General features: G+C 44.6%; 8 protein-coding genes, 1 long non-coding RNA gene and 1 pseudogene across 9 annotated transcripts; 4 read left to right on the top strand and 6 right to left on the bottom strand.

The window, feature by feature from the left end:
• The first annotated feature begins 9 nt into the window (after positions 1–9).
• LOC118504394 lies at positions 10–1,004 on the top strand. The gene is made up of 2 exons (XM_036038800.1): positions 10–434; positions 497–1,004. Exons 1-2 carry the CDS (start codon positions 87–89, stop codon positions 839–841), a joined length of 693 nt encoding a protein of 230 aa, XP_035894693.1. The 5' UTR covers positions 10–86; the 3' UTR covers positions 842–1,004.
• A 718-nt stretch (positions 1,005–1,722) lies between these two features.
• On the bottom strand, positions 1,723–2,648 carry LOC118504393. The gene is made up of 2 exons (XM_036038799.1): positions 2,376–2,648; positions 1,723–2,300 (listed from the first exon to the last, which is right to left on the bottom strand). The coding sequence occupies exons 1-2, from the start codon at positions 2,628–2,630 to the stop codon at positions 1,824–1,826; spliced, it is 732 nt and encodes a 243-aa protein (XP_035894692.1). The 5' UTR covers positions 2,631–2,648; the 3' UTR covers positions 1,723–1,823.
• LOC118504395 (NPC intracellular cholesterol transporter 2) lies at positions 2,066–4,786 on the top strand. The gene is made up of 4 exons (XM_036038801.1): positions 2,066–3,082; positions 3,885–3,992; positions 4,282–4,451; positions 4,553–4,786. Exons 1-4 carry the CDS (start codon positions 2,935–2,937, stop codon positions 4,634–4,636), a joined length of 510 nt encoding a protein of 169 aa, XP_035894694.1. The 5' UTR covers positions 2,066–2,934; the 3' UTR covers positions 4,637–4,786.
• Positions 4,787–5,921: 1,135 nt separating this feature from the next.
• On the top strand, positions 5,922–6,574 carry LOC118504396 (NPC intracellular cholesterol transporter 2-like). The gene is made up of 2 exons (XM_036038802.1): positions 5,922–6,076; positions 6,151–6,574. Exons 1-2 carry the CDS (start codon positions 6,001–6,003, stop codon positions 6,525–6,527), a joined length of 453 nt encoding a protein of 150 aa, XP_035894695.1. The 5' UTR covers positions 5,922–6,000; the 3' UTR covers positions 6,528–6,574.
• LOC118504397 lies at positions 6,563–10,629 on the bottom strand. Its single transcript, XM_036038803.1, has 5 exons — positions 10,158–10,629; positions 9,884–10,086; positions 7,330–7,369; positions 6,939–7,139; positions 6,563–6,868 (listed from the first exon to the last, which is right to left on the bottom strand). The coding sequence occupies exons 1-5, from the start codon at positions 10,342–10,344 to the stop codon at positions 6,591–6,593; spliced, it is 909 nt and encodes a 302-aa protein (XP_035894696.1). The 5' UTR covers positions 10,345–10,629; the 3' UTR covers positions 6,563–6,590.
• Positions 10,630–11,500: 871 nt separating this feature from the next.
• Positions 11,501–12,169, bottom strand: LOC118504390. The gene is made up of 2 exons (XM_036038797.1): positions 12,011–12,169; positions 11,501–11,943 (listed from the first exon to the last, which is right to left on the bottom strand). Exons 1-2 carry the CDS (start codon positions 12,078–12,080, stop codon positions 11,567–11,569), a joined length of 447 nt encoding a protein of 148 aa, XP_035894690.1. The 5' UTR covers positions 12,081–12,169; the 3' UTR covers positions 11,501–11,566.
• A 55-nt stretch (positions 12,170–12,224) lies between these two features.
• Positions 12,225–12,979, bottom strand: LOC118504389 (NPC intracellular cholesterol transporter 2-like). The gene is made up of 2 exons (XM_036038796.1): positions 12,826–12,979; positions 12,225–12,745 (listed from the first exon to the last, which is right to left on the bottom strand). Exons 1-2 carry the CDS (start codon positions 12,890–12,892, stop codon positions 12,360–12,362), a joined length of 453 nt encoding a protein of 150 aa, XP_035894689.1. The 5' UTR covers positions 12,893–12,979; the 3' UTR covers positions 12,225–12,359.
• Positions 12,980–14,409: 1,430 nt separating this feature from the next.
• LOC118504391 lies at positions 14,410–15,043 on the bottom strand (annotated as a pseudogene).
• An 884-nt stretch (positions 15,044–15,927) lies between these two features.
• Positions 15,928–16,395, top strand: LOC118504392. The gene is made up of 2 exons (XR_004905296.1): positions 15,928–16,038; positions 16,121–16,395. It is a non-coding gene; the product is annotated as an uncharacterized LOC118504392 (long non-coding RNA).
• Positions 16,396–17,010: 615 nt separating this feature from the next.
• LOC118504387 (protein trunk) lies at positions 17,011–18,751 on the bottom strand. The gene has a single exon (XM_036038795.1). It carries the CDS (start codon positions 18,352–18,354, stop codon positions 17,500–17,502), a length of 855 nt encoding a protein of 284 aa, XP_035894688.1. The 5' UTR covers positions 18,355–18,751; the 3' UTR covers positions 17,011–17,499.
• Positions 18,752–20,054: the final 1,303 nt, after the last annotated feature.

Below are 20,054 nucleotides of genomic sequence, written 5' to 3'. Positions count from 1 at the left end.
AGAACACAAAGATAAATCAAACATGGCCAAAACATCATTGCGATACAGATCACCACGCGCCATATGTAACCGACTTCATCACGCACATGCTTTCGTGTTTGGTTTTCTATCGCTGGTGTTTAGTGTTTGTAAGCTTTGGTTTAAATAAAGCAATGAACAATATAAAACAGTGCCTATTGGACAGCATATCGCTTACGCGACGATATACCATGCATTCATCTATCGTACTGTTGGCTACCGTTGGCATTGGCTGTTTCTTTCTCGATCCGAGTGCAGGACTCATGAAGGTGATAGTGGATTTTGACCGGTGGGAACACGTCAACGGTTCGGACATTTTCAATGTGGAAAAGCTACGCGTACGCAAGTTTAACCGAACACTGTCGGTACTGAACGGAACGGGAGAGCTGCTGATTGATCTGAGCGACAAATATGAGGTATTGTGCTACCCTGCGGCAAGGTGATGTAAGGTAATTGAGGTGCCTATCTTCCGTTCCAGTACGGTCTTAGTTTCGCTCGTAGCGCCCAGGGAAATAACCAGTACGATGCGTACCCGATGAAGCTTGCATCAAAACCATTTTGCGAGTTTATCAAAACGCATTACCATGAATACCAGCATCTATTTTTGAACTTTACCAATCTGCCGTACGTATCAAGCGAGGGTATGTGCCCATTTCCGAAGGGTGAGTACTGGGTGAAGGATGCGCATATAGACTCGTCCGTCATACCGATCGTCGTACCGGAAGGGTTTTGGCGAGTAACGACCGAGCTGCGGATAATCGACACAGGCGAGATTGCTGCGCGCGGTCATATGTATGTGAAGCTGACGAAGGAGTATGTTTGAGCCAACGGGAAGTATGGATGTTTGCAGAGAAAAATAAAAACAACACTGTTTTCTATTCCGAAGACATTATTGTTGTGTATTCAAACGTTGAAGAACTCGCGAATGAGTTAGGAAAGAAATACAGTTTTGGTTAGCATTTTCCAAAAAATTGCAAGCATTTTCCTGAGGTCCAGTTGACTCTTCTTTCCTATTAATCAGGATAATCCAGTAAATATCCCGGCTTTTCTTTTGCTACAAAGGGCTTATGAACATACCCATAAAATTTACGTCGAAGATGTCGAAGGAACTGAGAAGCGGATGTAATCAACTTCCCAAGGCAAACAGAGTACAAGAATTTAATAACTCACTAGGAATGGGCGCTCCGGTTCGGAATCAGGATTCCGAACCGATCCAGCATATACATGAGTCCGATCCGATCCGAACAAACGATTCCGACCAGTTCCAGACTCGTTTGGTCTCCGTTTTGGTTTCAGACTCGTTTTAATTCCGGAATCATTTTGATTCCGGAGTCTTTTTGATTCCGGACTCGTTTTGGTTCCGGACGCATTTTTGACTCCGCGCTCCGGATTCCCGTTCTGCTGCAAATGTATGTCGTGCACACTGTTCTGTGTTATCTCCTCTCTTCTTTGTCCTTGTCCATTTTGGAGGTTACGGGGGTTTCCTCTTCTTTTTTCACTTTCGCTTACTGTGTTTGTTTTTCCTTTAACAGCGGCTGCCACCAATCCCAACGTCCCCCCCCCCCCCCCCCCCTCAAAATAATAATAAACCGGAGCGCGGAATCGTGATCCGGACTGGACGCCGGCGGCGGAGCGCTACGGGCAGATCCGATCCGGCAAATGGTCGGATCTGCCCATCCCTACAACTCACCCATCACTACCGCATTTTCTTTGTACTACAATCGCTTTTAATAACAACCAAACAGCATCATATGTACTACAACATGCAGGATTCACTTACACACTAAGGAACACGGAATCTACCTCTACGCTTTCGGTTTCACCGTGGTTATCATAACAATGCCGGAGCAGACCTTACCCTCCTTCATCAGCATCATCTCCACCTTCCATCGGCCCTCGGACATCATCTCACTGTACGGTTCGGTATCGAACACATAGTTCTCGACGACGTATTCGGCCACCGGAAGGGGACACGTGTCGTAGTGAGGAAAGTTGCTCACCTGAGCCAACTCCTCGTAAAAGTACGCTTTGTAGATCGTACGCATCCAGTCGCAGAGCGTCTTCTCGAGGTCCATCATTACCTCGTACTGACTACCGTCCGCCAGTTCGGAACGGGTCATCAGCGCCTTCACCGTGTAGCTGTCGTCCAGCTCCTTCAGCTGCTGTACGTGCGCTCCCATGGAAAACTTCATGTCGGAGACCTTCTCGTAGGTGTAGTTGTACGTAAAGTACTCGCCCGTATCCCCGACACGTTCCAGCTTGTCGATGTGCACATCAAAGTTCTACGAGCAGGAAATAAGATTTTGAATCGATATAAGTCACATTTTTGTATCTTGAAATACGTGCTTCACACTTACCTTATTTGCAATGGCTCCATATCCCAACGCGATACAAACGACTGACAGAGCAACTCTCCAAAATATCATCTCCGTCACCTTGGATTTCTGGCTTGGTCGGGACGGATTGCTGTAGAGAGCATCTGCATTGTACACCGCTTTATGTACCGTTTGAGAGAGGTGACCTACTCGCGGTGTGGCCGGAAGTTTCATGTTTTTCATTGTTGCAAGCAACATATCGTAGTTTGCTCGACTCACGCAACGAATGCACTTCATGGGAGACCGTCGAAATCGGGGTGGTTCCTAATCGTGAAACAATCGCCGGTAGGACCCACCGAACAGTTTAAATCGATTGTTATCAGTGAGATTTTGCGTGGTTTCAATGGCACACGAGCCTGCGAGCACAATATTGGACACTGGAGTACTTGTGTTAGCGTCAGTCGTGTATCATCATTCACGCGCGCTGTTCGTTTGTGTCGTTCATGCAACGAAACTTCGCATCAATTCTGCGTTAAAAAATTGTTCCACTTTCGCGTAAACATTGTGCTACAGAGGAAGAAACAGCAGTAAATCTGTGAAAATGAAATGGACTGGATGTATCGTAGCTGTGGTGTGCTGTGTAGTTCTTGCGGGTTCGGTCGATGGTGGTGTGCTCCATTGGTGGAACCGTTGGTGGAAATTCTATCGTCATCCATTCGTCAGCTCTAGTCTCATCTTCGAAGACTGCGGTAAGCAAACGTTTGATAGCTATCTAGGGTAGTCTCTGGCCGGAAAACGTCAAATTGATCAGCACAGTCAAGATTGATTGGGTGCGGTTACCAAAAACCGGAACTTTCGATACGATAAGTGACTAAGGGGGGCAAAATGGTAGCCACACACAGCAAACGGACACGCTTTTGAAGTGCTTTGAAATACGTTTTACGAGGATTATCTAAATGGGTAAACCCCGTGGAATGCTTCGAAGAATTTATGACCATCCAAGTCTGGCAACGATGCACGTTGGGAAAGCGTAATTAAATTCATATAGTTGACCACACGTAACAGTCTTATTAAATTAGTTTTTACTAAATTTTTTAAGCTTACTCTCCAATAGAAATGTTTTTCTAAAAAGTGTTTTGGTAAACTTTATTTGTTTCCTAAACATTTTTCATGTCACGGGTCACACAAAAGGAACTGTCCCGCCATTACCCGTCTGTTTGACATCTCTGCAACTAGACGCAGAATGTGTGATTGATGGTATAATAATAGAACTGATAACCGATTTCTGGAGTTCTGTTGTTCGCATCAACCTGGTACAAAGTACATGCCAGTGCCTGTCAATATTGAAATTTTACACGTAGTACAAACACTTTCCTGTGTTAGGACGAGATAAAGTAAGTTTGAATTGCTTTTATCACTTTAGTGTTACATCAATAAGACATGTACACACACTGTTCCTTACAGAAACGATCTTCGCATTCGCACAGCATTTAATAATATTTCTAATCCTTCTGTTTATTTTTCACTCCCCCTTTCTCCTTTGCCAAACAGGAACCAAGTACGATGTCATATCTATTAATCTGTCCAGTTGTGCAACCGCACCCTGTACGATGCATCGTGGCGCAAACATTACCGTGAAGGCTGAATTCAGCTCCAACGGTAAGTGTGTCTTGCGCGCGGATTGGCCTTCTTCTCCAAACAGACGAACCGACGCACTCCACCAAGAACAAAGCATCAACCTTGTCTAACGCTATCGATTCCCACCGATTCGTGCCATTATCCAGCGACACTGCATCGTGAAGGTTCCCTATTACCAAACGTCTGAAGTGGCGCTTCAATTGACATCGATTGTCTGCGGACCATCGTTTTTACTACACGAAACTAAATATTTACCGAGTTGTAAGGTTTTTGCTTTATTGATCTCATTACGTGCATCTTTCCTCACTAGGTGCAACGACGGATAGTGTGCTTAAGCACGAAGCGTACTTTATACTGAACAGCGTTAAGACGCAAGCCGTTATCACCCCGACCACCTGCGAGGGCAGCGTCTGTCCGCTGCAGGGAACGCACGGACTACTGTTCTCCGCTAACGTGTACGTCAATGCGGATCTTCCACCGGTAAGCTTTCGAGTGCGCGGACTTAGCTTAGGATGGGTTGTTTTGAATCGAGTGCACTAATCACTGATTATTTCATCTCTCCGTGCCCGGCTGTACGACAGATTAATGGAAAGCTTCGCTGGGAGTTGAAAAATAAGTATGGCGATATGCTGCTCTGCTATCAGCTACCAGTTTGCATCCAGTGAGTCGGCGTTGCAGCCAACTGGACGTCTCTTCACTCAAATGTAAAACGTTACATTTCTTACCGCAACTGTATCAGTGAGATTAAAGCTACCTTTAGAGATTTTTAACGAGCAATATACTTATTTTGGAGTTTATGGCAATCTTTGCTTTTAGTATTTTGTAAGTCTGTGTTTTACACTCACATGGAGTATACTTTTATTTATTTGTATGTTTTGGTAATTGTTCAGATATTGCGAAATAATTGAGTGTAGCTTTGAGTATGTGCTAACTAATTTTAATGTTCAATGTTTAAAATATGTAATTTATGTAAAAGTAATATAGCTCATATTCATAAAAACGAATTAAAAAAATCTGCCTGTAATTTGCCCCTGTTTTAAAATTGATAATATTCAACGGTTCGTTCGAATATGGCAATGTGGTTTTAAAACTGACGGATAGAGGGCGTTCTCATCGTTGAGCTACGGGCAGCAGGGTTCGTTTGAAAGGAAAATAATCAAACATTTAAAATTTTAAATCAACGGTCAGTTTCAGTTTTGCGTATAGCAATGGTAATTTATGAATAAATCGAAAATGTCAGAAAGAACTCACGTTTAGACGCGTGGTGTAATATTTCGACAATCAAAAAAAGAATTTCTCAGAACCATCCCTCCGTCAATCAGAATATCTAGGCCAGTAAAACAATAGCGAGAACATTGACTGCAGTGCATTAAATTCAATTCGATAAATGTTTTGTTGGTGCCCACGACAAACTTCTAGCATACCTTCATTAATTTTAAACGTAATACGTGAGTACAGTATTTCAATAACAGGAATTATAATTAGGAAGTGTCCTCTGGAATACTTACCCTCGACCGTGGATCCTTAGATCTGGGGCCTACGATGTTCCTCCAGATCGCACACTAAACCAACAGTTAAATTACTCCTTTATGTCACTTTCTCTTGATAGATAGATTGGATATGAATTATCATTTACAATTGATAAAAATCGTAGTTATAAATGTGCAAATACTAATAAAACGATACTTCTTTGAGATTCATAGACGTGTGTGTTAATACATAATTGTTATGTTTAAGCGTCCGATAGAGTAAAAACAGAGTATCGCTTCGAGTGAAACAACACTTACCAAACAACATCCTAAACAATAAGTGCATTGGCCCCTTCAATCGCTTCGCCACTTGAACCACCAGATGTTCATCGTTTTTTACTGGCAGTTGTACAACCGCTTCTAATCTGTGACAGTGGAAATCCAAATGTTTAAGTGTAAATCCTCTTCAGCGTTGTGTCTTTGTGCCGGTTTGTGGATATTTAAGCGATGAGCTTGTACATTTGCAGTACACTTGTATTTTCGGTTTCCCATCCACCACCATGCAGCTGCTAACAATTGCGTTTGTCATTTCCTTTTCCAATCTGGTCATTGCAGACGTAGTCACAGTACAGCAGTGTAAGTGCTTTAAAATAAGCTGTAGTTAAAGGTAAATATTCTTCCCTTGGTTTAATAAAGTTACTTTTCTCCAGGTACTGAAGGATCGCTTCCGGTGTCGGTAGATGTGACGGGATGTCGATCAACACCGTGCGAACTACCAAAGGGGCAGGATGCGGCTGTGTTGGTCGACTTTACGGCTGATCGCCATCTGACAGCACTCGTACCGAGAGTGCATGCCAGTTTCGGAGGGATGACGGTACCGTTTGAGCTTCCCGATGATCGGAAAGATGCATGCCAGTGGCTCGTCGGTGGCATGTGCCCCGTATCCCGCGATGAGGATGTAACGTACGAACTGCGCCTGCCAGTGCTCGCAGTGTATCCTTCGTTAAGCCTTACGGTGGAGTTGAAGCTAGTGGATCAGGACAGTAAGGTCGTTACCTGCTTCCAGCTGCAGGCAAAAGTAGTCTAGGTAGTCAAAGTAGTAAATAAAACTAAACTAACTACTTTAAAGTATAATAGCATTTATTATCACTTAGTTAGCAGCAACGACTTGAGCATCAACCACAAAGCAGGTGACAGACTGTTCGTTTTCGTCCACAATATCGATCTCGATGGACAGGCTGACCAGCGGATAGATTGGCAGCACCGGAATCGTTAGTCGGTAGGTAACGTCCTCGTTGGCACTGAGTGGGCAGCTGGAGCCCTCCAGCCATGCGCAGGTATCGGCGAACTCCGCCGGCAGTGGGTAGGGTGCGGTAATGCCAAGGGCGGTGGCCGTCGGGACAGTCCTCATGGAAGTTACAGCGCGGTCTAAAATAACGAGTGATGCGTGTTTTGATAAAGAAATCTGTCAAACAAGAAGCAACTACTCGGAACTTACCGGTGGTGAAATCGATGTATGCGATCACATCCTGGCCACGAACCAGATCGCACGGTGGAGCACTGCAACCCTGAATGTTCACATTGGTGGACTGCGGACGTCCACCGGTGCAGGCACGGCCAACGTTACCGTACACGAGGGCCGGCACGAGTGCAATCAGAAGAATGGCACGGATCATTGTTGCGTGTTGAATGATGTTGGTTTTGCGAGACCTGCTAGACTTGCTACTACCGTCAATGAGCTACCACGTTTGACAAGCTAGCCAAATTTTGGCAGTCGTTTTTATACGCTTGCAACACCCGCCGAAGGGTTGTAAATTTTTTTGGGAAGATTTTAAACGCACCTTCGCACGCGGGTTCGAGTCACTAGGTATCGATGAGCTCTCGCCTACGTACATCGTCTGATAGGACACGGTCTGTACAGGAGCAACGCTTTTTTTTTGTTCGATTTCGTTTCATTTTACTTTTTGCTGTTTTATTGAAGTAAATGATAACTACCTGCCCCGATAAGCCCGCCGATAGCAGCGAACAGGTGGTCCACTTGAGGCACCGAATTGCAATAACCGTTGAAGGATTTGCCAAATCGACCAGTTTATTTATTTTTCTTCTGTTCTTATTGTAGCTTTGCTTTCGTGGCGGATGAGTGTTTCGGGTTCGCGTACTAGCGGCCGAACCTGACCGGCGTTCGGGTGATTGCGTGATAACGCTAACTTCGTTACGTTATTGATACCGAGCGCTGGTCACTAGGAGAATCGTTTAGTCTAAAGTTCCTTTTCCATTTTATTGAGCAGTACAGTAGTAGTTCAAGTCGAAATGCCATTATCGCTCCGAGAGGTTTCGGTTAGACCGTGGGTACATAGCACGCGGTTTGGCGATGTAAATCATGGCCATAAGCCTTTATTATTACAATTTACAATACTGTGTTGATGCATTTAATGATAAAAAGCATCAGCTGATGCACCGGATGCCAACGAAAAAGAGCAAAAAATGGTAAGAATAAATGAAACATTGTATTGAACTACACACTGGATGAGGTTTCCCGAAAAAGAACTTCATAATTATATTTTATTTTTCCGTGAAATATTGCAAAAAAAATCGAGATATTTTTCTTTTCGTTCCTTCGCCCTTAGAATAATCAGGTCAAACACCATTGAAGTGATAGCCGCGCCGGTCTTCACACGGCAGGATCGGGCTCAACTCTCTATATCTTTGCCGTTCCCCCATAGTGAGGACTGACTATCCAACCATGCGATATCAACAACTCTAGTAGTAAACCAGAAATGGCAGGCAAGACCTAAGAGAACGTTAAGCCAAGAAAGAAGACGAATCGAGAAATATTTAATTTTCTATTATTTTCCAATATTAAAGAAATTATTATTAGTTTTCCTGCTTTGGCACATCAACTTCGAGAGGCCACGGCTTGTCATTTCTCGTTTTCCGAGACATGTTTTTATGCGTAGCTGGATAGTCAGTTACTATAAACGGGGAAGCGATCTGGATGGGATTTGAATCCAAGCCCTTTCTTGTAAAGAACGGCGCTGGTATCACCTCTGTCAACAGACCACTACGAATCACACCGTTTTCTGGTTTGTTTTTGTTGTTTGCTACAACGTTTTATTTATTTATAGTTCATTTGTTTTTTATTTGATTTCGGAATTTCGAACATTTTTGTTTGTTTCGACTATTTTTTTAATGTTTGATCAATGTTTTCCTGATTTTTTTTAATTGAAAAACGTGATAAAATATAAGAAAACAAAATCGTAATTAAATTATGGCAACTGTTCTACATCAAGGCGTTCGGATTTGCGTTTGTGTTACTTTATCATGAGCAACGACAGCACAAAATTATCAGTTTTATTTCAAATAGTATCTCTTTAATTAATTCAACGGCCTGGTCACATTGCTTCCAGCTAGAATTTAAACAGTTCAAATTATCTAACCGAAATCTGTTGACGATGGCGATAAACATTCCCTAAACTTAGGCGCTTAAGATACTCACACACAGATGGCGCTGGTAGTACCTATTATATGAACAAAGGGTTTAAATCTTAGTCAATTGGTTAAATTTTTTTTTTTTTTATTCATAAAGAACGGCCTGGCCGTATTGCTTGGTTAAATTTATTTAAAAAAATCGAAAAAGCTCAACGAAATATCAAACGTTTAAAGGCATCTGTTTAAATAATGTAACCCACTGCTTCCAAAAAATATTTACAATCCGTTTAATTGAATTTATTAAGCAACATTAATTGCTCAATAAAAGGTTTCTTTTCGCAATAGACTAGTGCCACCAAAAAGTGTGATGGAGTGCTACTGATAAATTTTTTTATATTTTATCGATTCACTATTGATTTTTCCAAATTAGAGTAAAAACAGTTCTTATGGTATGTTATTTGCTAAAAAGACCTTGAAATATTGTATTCAATTTTATCTGAAAAACGTCTTATACTTTTTTTCCTTATTAGGATAAATTTTCGCAGCTAATTCGTATGCAATCGAATTGATTCATCTTTTGTATCCTAAATACGACAAAACCAGGTATTGATTTCTATCCGAATGTTTCCTAAAAACACTGAATATCCGGCAATGTGGTATAAACAAGTTTAGTAAGTTTTTACATGGCCGGCATGACCTTGAAGTCAAAAGGAAGGCCCGAATCATAAAAATATATCAGATTAAATTTAACAAATGCAAGATGTTAAAAACTAGTAATTTAAAGTGAATCACGTTACATTTTACATTAAAAGCTTTTTAAAAATGACAAAACAGAATTGTTTAAAAGTTGTCATAGCAAAAAAATTATCAAACTCTGATCATGTTTTACGTCTATTCTATTTCATTTTAAGTTACTTCATTACATTACATATCACGATTGTATTAAGCAACAACCACACGAGCATCCACGGCGAAGCACGTGTGTGTACGTGCCTGCTCATCCAGCACACTGACTTCTACGACTAGAGACACCAACGGGTAGATCGGCAATACCGGCATGCTGAGTGTGCTGACAATGTCTTCACCCTGGCTAATAGGGCAGGCCGAACCAGACAGCCAGTTGCAGGCAGCAGCACGATCCGGTGGCAATTCGTAGGGGGCGGTAATACCGAGAGCCGTAGCCACCACACGATACTGCAGCGTTTGGGCGGCAAAAGCTGCAAGAAAGAGGGCAACAATTTAATACACTGTCCAAAAGCTATAGTCAAACTCATCTCGCTCCACTTACGTGCTGCCCACTCTAGACGCATTCCGACATCGCTACCACGAATCAGATCACAGGGCATCTGTGAACAGCCGGTGATCTCCACGCTGTCCGGGTGCGGACGTCCGTTGGAGCAGGGATGAGTCACCAGCGCCTCCGCAAGGCTACTGCTGGCAACGAGGGCCACTAACAGAACGGCGAATCGGTACATCTTCGGACGGTAGTTGGTTGTGTGTAAGCCGGTCGTTGCGCTGGCGCTGTTCTCACGCTTCTTCTCCGAGACTCGAATGGTCTACTCGCTGGCACTCTGCACTTGACTGTCCAAGGATCGGGTACGCATGTTTTTATACCACGGTACATCTGTCGATGGTGCAAATCACCTTGATGTGGAGACTAATCTTATCCGCACCGAAGTGCAGGTGTTCGGGACACCTGCAAGATGTTGTGGCCCAGTTATCGTACGGCGAGGATCTCCCGTACTTCTGCAACGGGCGCGATGCCTTACGTTTCTAATTATACGAACACCTGAGCAGTAGCGTAATCAATCGCCTCGATAAGCGTCATCGGTGGTAATCACGTTTTTCGTAGTGCCTTACCGGGTTGTGAGTCAGTTTAAAGCTCTTAAAAAAAGCATATCGGTGTACGGGACTGTTACGAAAAACGTAGCCTTATCATTGCTCTGCACAAAAGAAACAAAACATTGCTATGAACGAGTAATTCATTGAGAAACAGAAGATTACTTGAGTGAGTTCCCGCTGTTGGGTCTTGCAAACGTTCAAGAGTCCTCGGACGAAACATTTCGTGAGGTGGGCTTTGCTGTTATTAGTACATATTTTAGTACAACACGAATGTGATCATTAGCTTTCAGGTTCCCATGCCTTCCGACAGGCGCATTTGGATTCGTAGGGCACCTGTGATTGGTACGGAATGTATTTTAGAAGTATTGTATTTTTTTTGTATTTTTATTATGTTACTTTGATTAATAAGATGCTTAATTTTGCAGCAATTTCTTCTAAAAATACAAATAGAACCTTCGGTGCATAGTAAGTATGCAGTATAGTAGTATTTGTTGCATCTTAGTGCACTGAGTATTGTATTTTTAGTAGCAGTTTTATTTCGAAACCAAAGGTCAAAAGAATCGACGCAAGACTTAACGAGCTATTTTCATTTCACATGGTGTGTTTTATTTTTTTAATGTGTTTTACAACGATGAATTTGAAACTTTTGTACAAACCGCGATAAGCGATCGAATATTTTTAGCAACAATAATTCAATAAATTGACCTTTAGATAAAAAGTGACCTTCATCCAAGAAGCCGTATCATCTTGACGATAACAGAACAAGGATAATAAATTCACAATTTGATCTTTCGTGATAAAACGTTTTATGCAACATGATTTATTGTTTGCACCTTTATCCATGCTTACATTGTCTTACAGCAGTGTCACTGTGGCAGCGAAACAAACGGCAACCTGACCACCATCGCCGGTAATTTCGAACTCCATCGTAACCGTAACACCGGTCAGTGGTGCCTCGACCGGAGCGTTACCCGTGAGCGTTACAGACTGGCCCGCAGATAGTGGGCAGGACTGGTTGATGTTGTTGCATCCATTGCGCAGATGTTCTGGTACCTCGTACGGAAGGAAAAGACCCAGCAGGGAGGCACGCACGTCCACGGTCAGCGTGTTGGTGGGGAAGGTCGGGGCGAAACGTACGCTAAAGTTAAAGTCCGACTGGTTCGGGACTGAACAGGGTAGGCTGCTGCATCCCGGTATGATAACTTCCTGCGGTCCGGGCCGATTGTTGGAGCCTTTACAGAAGAAAAATAACCTTCACATCCCCGAACATCAAAGCACCATCACGGCGTTCCTACTTACATTGAATAGTCTGCAATCCTTGGACAACTGCCGAGAACAGCAGAACCACCGCTACGACTTGCTTAAACATTTCGAAATTCTTGACGACCGTGCTACAACCGCTACCTTTCGGAGTCTACTGAGCACGCACTAGGTGAAGGTGAAGGTGATAAACCGCTCGCACAGGTGCATAGCGCCTGAGCTTATAATCTGATAAGATAAGTGTGTTGCATACTTTGATGGCGGCACGTACAATGGGTACAAAATACCGATTAACGGGTTTTCCTCAAACCCGACCGGTCCATTTTATTATGCTTTTAAATTTTACTATCCATCCACATGCTACCAAGCACTACTATAGCGCGAAGCTTTACACAGCCACAATCTGAGCAGACGAACGGAAGCAGAACAGTGGTTCTCCGTTATCGTCGGTAAGCTGGAGCTGCAGATCGACAGTGATGCCCGCGAACGGTGCCGCCGCCGGTGTGTTTAGGTGGTAGTTGATGAACTCGCCCTGGGTCACCGGACAGCTTCCTTCCTCGAAGAAATTGCATGCATTCTGCTGAGCAGCGGGCAGATCGTACGGTACGCGGAAATCTCCCAGAAAGATGTCGAGCGTGGCCTGTACGGTTTGCGTGGCACGGGGCGAAACAAAGTCACAGTCCATGTCGACCATACCTCCGATCGGAATCACGCACGGTTCCACCGTGCAGCCGACCACGCGAACATCCTGCGGAATGGGAGCATTGTTGGCGCCTGCAGGACATCCGTCGTAACGGAGTGGTAATGGTGTGTTAGTAGAAATTATCGGAAAAAATGTTCCACCACTAACTTACACGGTCGTACCGCTAGTCCGAATGCTAGCGCTGGAAGGCAAGCAACTACGAGCAGAATGGTCTTCATCGTGGAGAATTGGCTAGCTGGCCAGATCGCGGGTAACGTTTAATGCGCACTGTACTGCTCCGTTTGTTGTTATGTGCAGGATATTTAACTGCAAAATAGCCAATCGATTCGTTTGTATCTTATCACGCTGGGGCGATACATATTATCGCGCCGCTCCACCTGTGAGGTCTGACGAACGTCAGTTAACCATCAGCCAAGATTAGCGCTTTAGATTTATAAGATTAGATGCTTTTGGCGCGGAGCGTGCTCCACTTCCGCCGACGAAGGAAGAATGATTCAACGGATTTCCATCAGAAACATAAAGCATGACTTAGGTGAAATAGCTGCGTAATGAATCAAAACAGTGAATGAAATGTAGGCGATGCTCTGTTTGTTTGGGGTCCGAACGGCTAATTAGACACTAGCAATTTCGTTAGTTGTGAAATTGTGAGTAGCTCAATTCTGTAACCTTCTGTTATACAACATTTATTGCGGAAAATAATAGTGGAGGTAAATGTGTTCAATAGCTAACGGGTAATTTTTAATGGGAGTTTAAATCATCACCAAATAATGAAAAACACATTATTTCCTGTGTGTAATCCTAAGCTCATCTGTGGCACGTGCAATCTATAAAAATACTACTTAACAAGCTTACAGTTTACAGATATCGCAAAATGATCGAGCCTCCAAACTCTTGACAATACAACCGTAAATCTGCACAGTAAAACAATAACGGAACCAGTATAATTGTAACGGTATGTGATAACTGAACAGCACATGAGATTCGTAAACGTTATCGGAATGCGGCTGAATAACCACGCCACAAAGTAACGCGACGAACGGCCTGATTGTCCGGGGATATTCATTGATCCGTGCCTATAAACATCTGTATGAGAACATAAATTATTATGTACATTATTTTGTAAGGAATAATTTTTCTCTGATAAACTTAAGTCTAGACGGTCTTTTTATATGATTTTTTTTTTGTTTCTCTCAGCATTAATTATGAGGCTTATCTTGCGGACTTATAACCTCCTTATCTTTCTATTCAAGCTAAGCTCACCAGTGCTGTTTTACAAATGCTTGATAGCATTCAGGACAAGGTGGACCAGACGCTTTTGCTAAAAAATCTTCAAATTTAACTTTTACGCCCGTTTGCTACGACCGTAGGATAACGATCGTGGAACTCATCCTAATGCTAGGACTACCGTCCAGCATAAGGCAGGCGGCGAAGGATAGGAAAAATAAGTGTCAGTAGCAAAGTGAGAGGAGTAGGTAGAACTCGAGCTCTTTATGCTACTATTTGGGATAGACCTGTCCCTTATACGATTTGACTATCTGTTCGTGACTGTGATAATGACCGTGAGAACTCCATCACATCCACAACTCCTCCAATTATGTTTGAGAGACCTCTCAAAACTCTTCATGATCGATGTACTAACGGTTTTCTGTTTCTTTCTATCTTCCATCTTAATTCTTCTGCTATTAGTACACTGAAATATCTTCTCAAATGCAGTTTACAACACATTCTTCAACACTCTTTTCGAGAAACAAGGGTCACTTTATTGAAAACTTCAAACACATTATGCCATCCGTCTCTTACGCAGCAACTATTCTAGCCGACGATCGGTAACAGATCAACGGCTCTCCATTATCGTCGGCAAGTTGTACCTGCAGATCGACGGTAATGCCAGCGAACGGTGCCACTGCCGCTGTACTTAAGTGATAGTTGATAAACTCTCCCTGCGTTACCGGACAGCTGCCAGCTTCCAGAAAGTTGCACGCGAGCTGCTGATTAGCCGGCAGATCGTACGGTACACGGCGCCACAAAGTCTAGATCCATGTCGACCACACCACCAATTTGAACAGTGCACGGTTCGGCCGTACATCCGACGACACGTACATCCTGCGGCACGGGTGCATTGTTGGGGCCTGAAACAGCAAGTGGTAAGTACGATGGAAAGCTTGTAGACACAGAAAATGTTTCGATCACCACTAAAAACTTACAAGGCCTCACAGCAATACCATAAATGAGCGTCGGAAGAAAGGCAACAATAAACGTTACTTTAATGAATTCCATCGTTCTTGAGACTTTTTCGGGACAGTATCCAATGGTCAACTGACGGATCCATGGTTTGGTGACTTTACAACACACATTAGGTTGCTGTAGGTTATAGTTGCTTATCTTATCGCACACAGCAACAGCAGAAGCCGAAAGCCTTTCATTACGCCATCTCAATGGGTTCCCATTCGATTACATGGCTTTACACGTCATTGATCATCTGTTGTAATCACATTCCGCCTTGGAGCTTATCGTCCTTTCTTTGTGAGCTTCAGCGTTGTGAACGAACCACGATAGCAGGCAACGGACTGCAATAGCTGTTATTAATCGGGGATTTTGGGTTTTCAAAGGTTTTTTTTTGTTTATTTCCCATTTCCTTTTGTACTTTTCCATTGCTTTTTTTGCTTTTACTCTGTTTTGCTGGCGGCATTGATTGATTATAAATCAAGCATATAGATTCATTCTCAAAGGACGTGCTTAACGCCCTTGATCTGGGACAACAAAGTATGATACGTCCAGCTGTACAACACACGATATGACAAGCATGGTCCACTGATCATAGGTGCCCTCCTGGGGTAAAGCGGATACCAATATCGTTTCATATACTGTGTAAAATTTCCATCGCTCGCATAATAATAAGTTATATTTTTTCGATTCTATATAGCTAATTGGAAAGAAAACAATGCAATTTACAATGATGAAATCAAACTTCAAACACTATGCAACATCGGTTGGGATTTTTAATACGTTCCTTATCTAGTATGTTACCTGCCTAATCGTGTAATCTAACGACACGGTGCGATTTAAACAACGTACAATCTGGTAAAAACTGGATCCACACGTCAGACATGCATACCTATAATAAACAAGCGTACGTAACTGATACCGCTATCGGAAGATTTTGGTGCCAGAATGTTTCCACAGCAAAACTATCCAAACACCAAAAACCACACTAAAAACAATCGTACACACGAACGCTTTTTTCGGGGTTTGTGTTTGGCCCTTGGATTCTTCGTTTTCAGGTCTCAGGTAGTGCCGCAACTGTCGTGTAATCGGACACGATAATGGTAATTATTAGCTGGTTCGACGGAAACATTACCACACAGTAAGGGTTTGAGCAGCAGATTTAGCGTGTAATTGATACGCTAAAATATTTGCCCAAACTAAACGGTTTGCATGCGTTACAGGGGTGGACGGAATGCTGGAACATCGCGGGGAAAGGATCGGAAAGATATTGTTGGCCCGACGTTTGCGTGATTCGGTGATAGCCCCGCGGGAAAATCCTTTGCGCGTAGTTGTTACGCGAAACGGTCTTCTGCTGCGCTGTGAGCGAAATGCTAATGGGTGTTTTAGCAGTGCGCGGACTGTCTGTAGGAGAACTAAGAATTTATGCCAAGATGTTTAACTTTTGAAATCAACTACTTTATAGTAAGCTCTGTACTTAAAATTTAATATAAAAAAACAATCACATATGCGAAGAAAAATGACTATACCTCACTTCTTCCAAAATCCATATAAAAGGGGCGAAACCCCTTTTTAAAAAACGCGACACGGTTTATGAATATGCATTGCCTTTCAACATGCTTTCATGCCGCTGGCGTAAATTAGAATTCTCGACAATATGTCGATCGGCAGTGACGAACGATTTGTGAGTAGCTAATTTTCAATATTTATGCAAACCATATCAAGGACACAGAAATTAGCCCTCCAAAACCGGGTAAACACTTCACATCGTTTCGGTTGAACTAGGTTGTTGCGGCCGTACTGACTGCACCAATCGGGTTCGTCAGCCCGATTTACCTAGCAGCAGCAACAGCTTTAGCTCCCGTCCAACCGTTTGCCCCTTTTTCGGTACCGAGCGTGTATGTTGATTTAAGCTGACCCTTACCCTCCCACATTTCGAGATATGGCTGATCTTTCCGGCCTAAAAAGTAAGCTTGGGTACAGCAATGCGACACATTACCGATAGTCACGGGTAGCGAAATTCGCGCCTCATTTCCATACTTACAGCTCAGCGCAGTGGTCACCATGGTCCTTTTCTTAATTTGTTCGCAGAAAAGCTAAAATACAGCGAATGTGCACTCTTCTGGCCACTGCTGGGCAGCGGTAAGCTTTAATTTTATTTGTTACTTCACGCCCACACAAACACAACCACACGCACGCACGCACGCACGTGCACACAATAACACTGAGTTTGTTTTGCAGGAGCCCGCACCAGACACTAACGGACAAACGATCGTCTTGGTACCGGTTCCCTCGCTGCCGATCCGGTGTGACGTGCTGGTTTGCTGTTTCCACCTCGTTGCTGTAATGCCGTACCGAGCACCCTTTTTCAGTTTCCCCTCGCTATACCTAATGCCTTATGTATGACTATATATACAAGGTTAGGCTACATCACTTACATACTACTACAGCTTGTTTGCTTTGTGCCACTTATCCAAATGTCAACATTAAGATTTACCAGTGCGTCAACGAAAGTACGATAGATTTAAATAAAACGCTTAAATATACAACGCCACACGAAAACAGCTTTCCCGGGGGAAGGAGGGATCGCAAGAACCCACGCTCAGAAGGCTGGCGCACAGTCACAGCAGAAGTTGACCGCTCGTTCCTCCCACACCCACAGCTCGCGCAGTTCGCCCGGCAATCCGTCCACCCCGATGCGTCGTAACCGATCGCTCTGCACGCACTCGCCCGTTCGCCTCCGCAGGATCTTCACCGTGAACGAGCGCGGCTGGCAGGAGTAGTGCCCGTACCAACAGTTCTGCCTCGTACACTCGACCGTCCGCAGGAAACGGGGAAAATACTCCGGACCCAGATCGATCCAGCGTATCTTTGCCTCGCACTCCCAGGGCCGTGGGGTACCGCCCGAGCCGGAACCTCGCGATCGGCCCTTGCCACCGAACGATCGTGCCGAGCGAGGCTGTGTAGTGTCTGGCGTCGCCGCGGATGTAGTCTCCGGTTCGAGCTTGTCCAGGATATCGTTGAACAGGTCACGCCGCGTCCGAACCCGAGCGATAAGCTCACCGTGCGGAATCGATTCCGCTACGTGTTTCACCTCCCAGGCAGGTTTGTGGCTCAGCTCGAGTGAGTACTTGTCGTCGACGTAGAACGGGGGAAACGGTTCCGCGTCCCGCTTTCCGGCCGGGTTCGATTGGTCTCCGCCATTCTCCGCTACCGGTGGTTCCTCGATGCTCATGTAGCGTGGATTAAACGCCGGTCCTAGTATTTCGGTCAGCACCGGTGGTGGTAGCTGCTCGCATGCATTCGCCGCGGATGTTTTCCTCGACAGGAAACTGTAACCATCGTCGTCGTCGTCGCCCGGCACGGATTTGTCACGCTTTAGTGCCCGGCCATCGCACTGCAGCAGAATCAGCGTCAGCAGCAGCAACATCACGATCAGCAGGGCCTTCAGGAACATCGTATGGCGGTGGCGGGAATACAAACAACACAGCCTTTGCAGATCACCCGGATCACCAGCAATGTCTTATCATAACACAAACACACACACACACACACAAACTCCAGCGAAGAACTAATGAAGATGGGACACAAAAGGGTCTTTTGTGTTACGCACTTCAGCTAAGATGTTTCACTTTAGTGTATTTCACACGCGATTGGTTGTTCGCTCCTCTGAAATGTAAATGCGCTACTAATCTAGCTAGTAAGCAGCTCGGTCAACATTTGCACACCTAACAGCGAACTGCGTGACTGTTCGTTAAGCGCGTTGGCCCTTTCTCTTCCGTGGTCTTGTTGGTGCCAAATTTGATGGCAGACTGAGGACACGCTGGCAACGTTAATAAGGGGCAATGATATTGTGCGGACAGTTTTATAGCAACCAGCAGACATCTCTCGCTTTTACCGCAGCAGGTGATAGCCACTGGGTCGATCGTTTGTCCTTTTCATACCTAGCGAACCCGATCGTTCCCGGGCTACCTGAGCGATCGTTTACCAGCACTGCACCTCTCGGTGCGTTGTGTGCCTGTGTGATTACGTTTTCTGCCACAACCCGTCTGCCTGCGTTCCTCATGCTGTCCGGGGTCCAACCACCTACCGCTACCTGCCCCCGATCGTTGTGCCCTGAGCCCTGGGCACCTAACGGCCAGGTGAAGAGGGGCCGAACCGAAGGGCCTGTAGCATTTGCGAAGGGTGGGCGGTGTTTGTTTACTTTGCAAACGACTTTGACGTTTCGCTTTGAACTCGTCCCACACGGAGATGTGCCACAGGTAGCTGTGGCGATCGCGATCCTCGTGTACGTGGCAGAGCGTGCTGCTGCTGCTGCTGCTAGTGATCAAACGAATGTAAAACAACATAACTTTTTCGCATTCGGGTACAGATCACCGGTCATCACGACGGGTGCCCCGGGACTGCAAGGACGGTAGTGCGCGGAAACAATGGCAATCACATTAACTTTGTGGTAGTCAAAAGCATGCGCCATGCTCGCTGGCTGTAACTGTTGGCAAAAATTGGGAAGAAACACGCCCATCATCTCTCACTATCCCGTACGGGAATCTTGCCGTGCCGAATATGAAAAGCTCATGGAATTCAAGGTTAAATGGTGCCTTCCATATCCTTCTTTCTTGTGTCATAGTGCTCTGAGTACTCCGAAAAATATAAGAAAAAGACACATCAGAACAAATCCTTCTTATACGATAAGGAAAAGGAATGCTGCAGAGATTAGATGATGCGAACACGGCTCACTGCGAGCCAGGTTCATGTTACTGAAATTTTGTCACCCGAGCTGTACACAACCAGTTCCGACGCAAGCGAAAGAAATGTCACCGGAACTGTCTGTCTGCCGTGATCGGATTAGTTTCGGCTGCTAAACTTCAATACACCTCCGACAGTTACGAAGCACGGTATCAATCTCACCAAAAAATATTGAATTTACAGATTTCCAGCCGATTTTCGACTCCACACCGTCCCATCCCATCCGCTTTCCTTCTGAAAGCGTGGTGGCATCCGAACGGTGTGTTCACCACGCATCCACGCGCCAGTGAGTGAAGAATTATTGACGGCGGCGTTAGGCGCTAGCATACATACACATCCTACACCTGCCGGCATGCCTACAGGATGTGGGATTTGAGGATAAATTTAATCTTCGGCACCATTACCGCTTAC

This window comes from Anopheles stephensi, chromosome 2 (assembly GCF_013141755.1).
Source record: "Anopheles stephensi strain Indian chromosome 2, UCI_ANSTEP_V1.0, whole genome shotgun sequence".
Lineage (NCBI taxonomy): Eukaryota > Metazoa > Arthropoda > Insecta > Diptera > Culicidae > Anopheles > Anopheles stephensi.
Note: the sequence above shows the minus strand (reverse complement) of the source record. Positions and strands in the feature narration are given on the sequence as shown.

Bases quoted from the DNA above. Each gene is read 5' to 3' on its own strand.
- LOC118504394 (XM_036038800.1), top strand. From the start codon at position 87: ATGCTTTCGTGTTTGGTTTTCTATCGCTGGTGTTTAGTGTTTGTAAGC. The intron at 435-496 runs GTATTGTGCTAC...CTTCCGTTCCAG, and splicing joins ATCTGAGCGACAAATATGAG to TACGGTCTTAGTTTCGCTCG.
- LOC118504393 (XM_036038799.1), bottom strand. From the start codon at position 2,630: ATGAAGTGCATTCGTTGCGTGAGTCGAGCAAACTACGATATGTTGCTT. The intron at 2,301-2,375 runs GTAAGTGTGAAG...TCCTGCTCGTAG, and splicing joins ATGGAGCCATTGCAAATAAG to AACTTTGATGTGCACATCGA.
- LOC118504395 (XM_036038801.1), top strand. From the start codon at position 2,935: ATGAAATGGACTGGATGTATCGTAGCTGTGGTGTGCTGTGTAGTTCTT. The intron at 3,083-3,884 runs GTAAGCAAACGT...TTTGCCAAACAG, and splicing joins TCTCATCTTCGAAGACTGCG to GAACCAAGTACGATGTCATA. The intron at 3,993-4,281 runs GTAAGTGTGTCT...TTTCCTCACTAG, and splicing joins GGCTGAATTCAGCTCCAACG to GTGCAACGACGGATAGTGTG.
- LOC118504396 (XM_036038802.1), top strand. From the start codon at position 6,001: ATGCAGCTGCTAACAATTGCGTTTGTCATTTCCTTTTCCAATCTGGTC. The intron at 6,077-6,150 runs GTAAGTGCTTTA...ACTTTTCTCCAG, and splicing joins CGTAGTCACAGTACAGCAGT to GTACTGAAGGATCGCTTCCG.
- LOC118504397 (XM_036038803.1), bottom strand. From the start codon at position 10,344: ATGTACCGATTCGCCGTTCTGTTAGTGGCCCTCGTTGCCAGCAGTAGC. The intron at 10,087-10,157 runs GTAAGTGGAGCG...TCTTTCTTGCAG, and splicing joins GCGTCTAGAGTGGGCAGCAC to CTTTTGCCGCCCAAACGCTG. The intron at 6,869-6,938 runs GTAAGTTCCGAG...TCGTTATTTTAG, and splicing joins ATACATCGATTTCACCACCG to ACCGCGCTGTAACTTCCATG.
- LOC118504390 (XM_036038797.1), bottom strand. From the start codon at position 12,080: ATGTTTAAGCAAGTCGTAGCGGTGGTTCTGCTGTTCTCGGCAGTTGTC. The intron at 11,944-12,010 runs GTAAGTAGGAAC...TCTTCTGTAAAG, and splicing joins AGGATTGCAGACTATTCAAT to GCTCCAACAATCGGCCCGGA.
- LOC118504389 (XM_036038796.1), bottom strand. From the start codon at position 12,892: ATGAAGACCATTCTGCTCGTAGTTGCTTGCCTTCCAGCGCTAGCATTC. The intron at 12,746-12,825 runs GTAAGTTAGTGG...GATGTCCTGCAG, and splicing joins CGGACTAGCGGTACGACCGT to GCGCCAACAATGCTCCCATT.
- LOC118504387 (XM_036038795.1), bottom strand. From the start codon at position 18,354: ATGTTCCTGAAGGCCCTGCTGATCGTGATGTTGCTGCTGCTGACGCTG.